This window comes from Mercurialis annua, linkage group LG6 (assembly GCF_937616625.2).
Source record: "Mercurialis annua linkage group LG6, ddMerAnnu1.2, whole genome shotgun sequence".
Classification (NCBI taxonomy): Eukaryota; Viridiplantae; Streptophyta; class Magnoliopsida; order Malpighiales; family Euphorbiaceae; genus Mercurialis; species Mercurialis annua.
In genome coordinates this window covers 2,842,397-2,849,767 of record NC_065575.1, presented here as the reverse complement: position 1 = coordinate 2,849,767, position 7,371 = coordinate 2,842,397, and the positions used below count along the sequence as shown (strand labels likewise).

General features: G+C 35.8%; 1 protein-coding gene across 1 annotated transcript; it reads left to right on the top strand.

Annotated features, from left to right (window-relative positions):
- The first annotated feature begins 606 nt into the window (after positions 1-606).
- On the top strand, positions 607-6,937 carry LOC126686755 (probable glucan 1,3-alpha-glucosidase). Its single transcript, XM_050380982.1, has 5 exons — positions 607-2,274; positions 4,080-4,353; positions 4,446-4,581; positions 5,509-5,926; positions 6,268-6,937. The coding sequence occupies exons 1-5, from the start codon at positions 721-723 to the stop codon at positions 6,631-6,633; spliced, it is 2,748 nt and encodes a 915-aa protein (XP_050236939.1). The 5' UTR covers positions 607-720; the 3' UTR covers positions 6,634-6,937.
- The last annotated feature ends 434 nt before the right edge of the window (positions 6,938-7,371 follow it).

Below are 7,371 nucleotides of genomic sequence, written 5' to 3'. Positions count from 1 at the left end.
TTATATAAAGTTTGAAATAACGCCGCCACAAAGATCAGCTGGTTTTATGCCTGTTTTTAAACATCATGAAATTTTGTGCACAGATCTTCAAAAGTCTAGGGCAATGGGTGATTATTAGCCTAAATTTTATTGCAACCTTTAAATTTTAAACTGAATTGTAAAATGATCAATTTTTTTAAATATTTTTAATTAAAAATATTAAAAAATTTGATCGGACAATAATTTGACATTTAAAATTTATCGAACCGAATGAAATTAATGCAAAGAAAAACTGAACTAAAAATCAATCGATTGTTCTGTCATTTCGGTGTCAACAACATAAATGTAAACGAGTTGAATTGTTCATAAATTATTCGAGATCACTTCAAAACAAATTCAAAATTGAATTGAAAATTTAAGCATAGTTCGAGATCAAACTTTTCAAGTTTCATCTTGAGCATCAGAAGAGGCTCGCGAGCCAAAACATACCTATTGTACATCAATTGAAGAGCTCAGGGCTTGAGAATATAGCCCATTGGAGCTCGAGCTTTGCATAACATGGGCTTGACATAGCCCGTTTACACCCCGGTCAACAACAATTAAACGACTACGTTTTATCCATCTTCCTCAAATTCCTGCAGTCTCATTGCATTTGCTACCAGAGAAAACCAGTGAGCTTCACATCATAAAAAATCCAAAAAAATCTCCATTTCTAGGGTTTCTTCTGTTCTCTTAACTAACATGAGAACTCTCCATTTCTACACTATTCTCCTCCTTTTTCTCGGCTCCCAAACAGTCTTCTCCTGGAAAAAAGACGAGTTCAGAAACTGCAACCAAACCCCCTTCTGCAAACGCGCCCGCTCTCGTAAGCCCGGCGAGTGTTCCTTACTCGCCAATGACGTCACCATCTCAGACGGTGACGTCACCGCCAAGCTCATTAAAAATCCTCCAGATTCAGATCAAATCCAGCCGTTGATTCTCCGCCTCTCGATTTACCAAGGCGGAATCGTTAGGCTCAAGATCGACGAGCCCGACTCAGTAAAAAAACGATTCCAAGTCCCCGACGTGATCGTTTCAGAATTTGAGAGCAAGAAGCTCTGGCTACAGAGGATTACGTCGGAGATAATCGATGGTGATGCTACTCCGTCGTCGGTTGTTTACTTGTCGGACGGTTACGAGGTTGTTCTCCGTCATGATCCTTTCGAGTTATATATTCGGGAGAAAAACCGTAACGGTAAGCGTTTAATTTCGTTGAATTCTCATCAGTTATTTGATTTTGAGCAATTAGGAGTTAAAAAAGAAGGAGATGAATGGGAGGAGTCATTTAGGAGTCATACCGACTCGCGGCCGTACGGTCCGCAGTCTATTAGCTTTGATGTATCGTTTTATGATGCTGATATTGTTACTGGTATACCGGAGCATGCTACAAGTCTTGCGTTGAAGCCGACTAGAGGCCCTGGAGTTGAGTTTTCTGAGCCTTATAGACTGTTTAATTTGGATGTGTTTGAGTTTTTGCATGATTCCCCTTTCGGACTTTATGGGTCGATTCCGTTTATGATTGGTCATGGTAAGAGTGGGAGAAGCTCCGGGTTTTTCTGGTTGAATGCTGCGGAAATGCAGATTGATGTTCTTGGAGATGGATGGGATGCTGAGTCAGGGATTTCTCTGCCCTCTAGTCAGGGGAGGATTGATACGTTTTGGATGAGTGAGGCTGGGATTGTCGATACGTTTTTCTTTGTAGGTCCTGGTCCTAAGGATGTTGTGAGTCAGTATACCAGTGTGACTGGAAATCCTTCGATGCCGCAGCTTTTTTCGATTGCTTATCATCAATGTAGGTGGAATTATAGGGATGAGGAAGACGTTGCGAATGTGGATTCTAAATTTGATGAACATGATATTCCGTATGATGTTCTATGGCTTGATATTGAGCATACTGATGGCAAGCGATACTTTACGTGGGATTCAGTGTTGTTTCCACATCCAGAGGAGATGCAAAAGAAATTGGCTGCAAAGGGTAGGCACATGGTGACTATTGTCGACCCTCATGTTAAGCGGGATGATTCATTCTTTTTGCATAAGCAGGCTTCTGAGAAAGGATACTATGTGAAAGATTCAAAAGGGAATGATTATGATGGATGGTGTTGGCCTGGTTCATCTTCCTACTTAGATATGGTGAATCCGGAGATAAGATCGTGGTGGGGTGATAAATTCTCCTACAAAGAGTACGTTGGTTCGACACCTTCGTTGTATATTTGGAATGATATGAATGAGCCTTCTGTGTTCAATGGACCAGAGGTATGCTCCTTGGTTTTCTTATGGCAGTAACTTATTATTAATATTTATAGTCATAATAGTTTGCAATAATATAACCGTAAGATGATAGCCTTACAATTGCTCGTGAAACCTTCATTTACCATTTGTTTCACTTTTTTTATATATCATGGTGCGCTCTGACCTCGTAATATTGATTATCCATCAGCTTTTATTGTTAACCATGTTATTTCCATTAAAAGTATGAAATTACAGAGAAACAAAAGAGTGTCAAGAGAAAATATTGGAACCAAGATATTCTTTTACAGTAAAAACCACCTAATAGCTTTTAAAGGGTCTGTTTGTGACACGGGACATGAAATTTGAAATTAGAATTTTTATGTGTAATTATGACAAAGAATCTCCATTTGAATTATTTATGAAGTTTTTATAATTATTGGCTTGCACACATAAATTTTATTATTAGTATTATACTATTTGTCTAGTTAGTATTAGTTGAATTTTTCTGATTTAGGATTACATATAAACTTATTAGGCTTCTTTTGAATTGATAAGTACTTCACCTTGTAGTATTTTTTTTTGTAGGAATTAAGATTTAATACAATTTTAGCAAGTTTGCTATTCCAAATTATATTGACCGAATTCACCAAATTTTAGGTGTGATTGCTTGGGACCCTTCCAAGTGTTGATTTTTATTTTTCCTTACAATTCAGATTTGAAATCTCATGTTTATCATAAGTTTAATATCAAATTCATTAGCTTCTATAATTTACTGTTTACCCCAAACTATCCTATATTAATTTTTATAGGAACTAGCATGAGTCACTGAGCAGTAAGATCTTTCATAGAAACTATTAAACTCAATATTAGAAGTTACAATATTATAAATAGGAACTTATCATAATAGGATAAATTTCTAAAATTTTGTACTAAATTTTCTATGATTGTTTTCCCGATTATATTTATTTGTTCATAATTAGTTTCATTTATCTTTTAATCTTTTATTTCTTGGTAAAACTTAGTGAACATTGAATTTTGTTAAGGGCCACCAGCTTTGTATTGAAAGTTGTTGCTTTTTGTTTCTTTATAAGTGAAGTTTGTTGAATTAGGATGTAAATTTACTAATTAAATGTTTTCTGTCATTTAAGTTATGCACAAAATATTTTTGTATATTTTATTTTCATTTAACTCCTTTAAATTCTAATTTTCACACTTTCTATTTTTTTCTCAAAAAAAATAAAAATAAAATCAGTGTGACATGCTGTTCTCTATTATTGTTATGACTGTCACAATCACAATAGCTACGGTGATTGCAGCCATTATCGTTATTTAAACCCATGATTCGGATATCTGCTATATGTACTCCGAAAGATTCCATCCCTAGATCATATTCGTTTGTCACTACAGATGTGGATTTAGCTCACTATCAGAAGTCCAAATAATCGAGGGAACATTATGGTTGCTAGAATTTACAACAATTACAAGTTTACAACCTGTAGGCGTTAAATGGTTTACAGGCAATATTGTAGTTTTTTTTGTACATTTTGGAGCTAATAATAAAAAACATTGCGACATTTTTATGTAAAAGGGAACTCAAAAATTTAAGCTGGCTATCTCTCTGTTGTCACCTATTTAATTGCAAGTGAAAGATTTCAGAGCTCTAGCTGAAATGAGTTTCGTTGAAGATTTTGGAATAATAATATATTTTTTATGAAACTTTTTGAATTGCTAATCTGTTTATGCTTTTCTAAAACGGAATATAGAGTTGAATATTTCAAATAAGGAAGAAAGAGTCTTTAAGGAACTGAACTATTATCTATTTTGATCAGGTGACAATGCCAAGAGATGCTTTGCATTATGGAGGCGCGGAACACAGGGAGTTGCATAATTCCTACGGGCTCTACTTCCACATGGCAACAGCTGATGGGCTTCTAAAGCGCGGAGATGGCAATGATCGGCCCTTTGTTTTATCAAGAGCATTCTTTGCTGGCAGTCAAAGGCATGGAGCTGTTTGGACTGGTGACAACACAGCAGATTGGGATCACTTGAGGGTCTCAGTTCCAATGATTTTGACGCTTAGTATAACTGGAATGTCATTCTCTGGTATTTATTATATCCCTACTTTGATACAAACTGTTGAGCATCTTTCCCGTGGATGGTCACAGCTGACCACATTGGTTCCCTCGTCCCTTTAGGTGCGGATGTTGGTGGATTCTTTGGGAATCCAGAGCCTGAATTACTAGTTCGCTGGTATCAACTTGGTGCTTACTATCCTTTCTTTCGAGCCCATGCACATCAAGACACTAAGAGAAGAGAACCTTGGCTGTTTGGGTATGGATTTTCTGTCTCTCGAGTTTTTTTTTTTGACATTTCTCTCAAGTGGTTGGTTACATTATTAAATGCTAGATCTTTAGTATCAATAACATTTTTAATGCTATATCACCTACTTTTTATTATCATCCACATTTTTAATGCTAGATCTCCTGCTTGAGTTTCACCGTCTCGAGTACAGCCTTTTCAACCTTGCTTCTTTCAGATAAATTTATTAATTAGTATGTAACATTTGACATTTCAATTAGGGAGTATAAATTTTTGTTAGTGTTGGAATGTTGAACCCATATAATGATGCTGAAGGCTCTGTTTACAAAGAAGCAGCATGTGATAAACATCTATTGAACAGAGGAGTAGATTTGACTTGAGATTTGTTGAATAATTTAATGGTCTTGATGATCTGGTGCAACATGGTAGTAAATTTGCTACAAACCTTAATACATATGGCTTCCGGTTTAATTCTTGATGATCTGGTGGTAAATATGCTAACATTACATATAGATGCCAGTTTAATAGCTAGTTTGACACGCAGTGAAATTTTGTTATACCAGTTATTGTACTTGTAACAATCTTGCGTGCTCCAAAACTCAAATGAAGGGTCATTGCTATCCTTGAATTTGTGAGTGGGAGTTAATTAACTCACACTTGGCCATTTTAATCAATTAGGGACATTATTCTCTAATTTCAGGTCAATTATTGGGTCATCGCGGGCTGTGAGCACGCTCATTTTGTACAATTGGAAGTTTTTATTTGATCTAAAATTAGAGAGGAGTGTGCCGTGTTGATTAAAATGGCTAAGTGTGAGTAATTGATCTTGATGCACTTTTTCAGGGACCGCAATGATCCTTTGCTCTCCAAAATTCTTATTGAGTTGCTGATTTGAAATCTTATCTAGCAATGGAGTCCAATGTTTTTATCTGATTGCAGGGACCGCAATAGAGAGCTTATCAGAGAGGCCATACATGTTCGCTATATGCTACTTCCTTATTTCTACACTTTATTCCGAGAAGCCAATTCTAGCGGTATTCCTGTAATGCGTCCTTTGTGGATGGAGTTCCCTTCCGATGAAGCTACTTTCAGCAATGATGAAGCTTTCATGGTTGGAGGCAGTCTTCTAGTACAAGGTGTCTACTCTGAACGAGCTAAGCATGCATCTGTCTACTTGCCTGGGAAAGAATCTTGGTATGGCCTTCATACCGGGACTGCATTCAAGGGAGGTAAAACTCACAAGCTGGACGTTTCAGAAGATAGTGTTCCTGCTTTCCAAAGGGCTGGAACTATTATACCGAGGAAAGATCGGTATCGTCGAAGCTCCACTCAAATGATCAATGATCCTTATACTCTGGTATGTAATTTGCTTCTGCTTCTTGTTACTGCTTTTAAACTTGGAGAGGTAGGGTGTGCAAAAACCAAACCAAATTGAATAATCGAACCAAGCCAGCAAAGTTAGTTTGGTATTACAAAAAATATTGTTTTTTTGGTTCAGTTTGGTTTTAGACATTAAAAATTTAAGGTAAGGTCTAGTACAAACCGAACCGAAATAACCAAACTGAATTAACTGAAACAAACCGACTAGTTCGATTTGAAAAAATTTAGCTCCTTATATTTCAGTTTGGTTCGATTTGAAAAAGCAAAATGTCTGTATGGTTTGATACTGAATGCACACTCCTAATGTGCTTTATACAGGTGGTAGCTCTAAACAGTTCTCAAGCAGCGGAAGGCGAGCTGTACGTTGATGATGGTGGGAGTTTTGGATTTCTGGAAGGAGCATACGTCCACCGCCGCTTCGTCTTCTCAAACGGAAAGCTTACATCTATTAATTTGGCTCCCAACCGCAACTCTAAATATTCTTCAAAATGTGTCATTGAAAGAATTATACTTCTCGGATACTCTCCCGGGAAAAAGGAGGCACTCATAGAACCAGAAAATCGCAAGGTTGAAATCGAGCTTGGCCCTCTCAGGTTTCAAGCTGGTGCACCCAGTTCTTCTTTCGCAACCATCCGCAAACCTATGGTTCCAATTGCAGATGATTGGACAGTAACAATTTTGTAAGAAATCAGATTTCGGATCTTAAAGAGGCTTAGAGATTTTTGCATGATCTATGAGTGAGCATCACATCTCGTCGTACGAGTTACCTTAGCTCTACGGGAAATATCATTCTCAGTTCAAGCAGAATCCGTTTAGGGAGAGGACGGCTTGAAGTCAGTCCCATTTAGCTCTTTAAATCACTTTAGAATTGAAATCTCATGCTTCATTTAGCTTTTCTGACTTCATGTAATTTTAGGGTGGTCTTAAATATTTTATAGTATCACACTTATTTATCAAAGGATATAATAAACTGACTCCTTCCATGTCATTTTAACAAATCCAAACTTAGATGCTTCCTGTATCTTTAAAAATTAAAAAAAAATCTGATTTAAGGATTTTGCATTATAAACATATATGGTTTTTGCATTATGATCTAGATAATTTTGTTTACTTAATTGTCAAATATATTGTCAGCCGACTAAAATTTAGAATATTATTCATCTATTATTTTTAAAATTTTAGTGATGAGTATTTTAGGAAGATATGATTAAAAAAGGAATTAACTAATATTTTTAATATTTATATGAATTAAAATAATATATTAATTTTGCGGTTGGAGAGCTCTTAAGATATCTCACATTAATAAACATGTATATTAGAAAAAATAAAAATAATTATAAAATTAGATAAATCTTTTATGAGTGTGTCAAATTAAATTTGTGACTTTGCAAATATATTTTTCACTTTTTATTTCCATCTAAT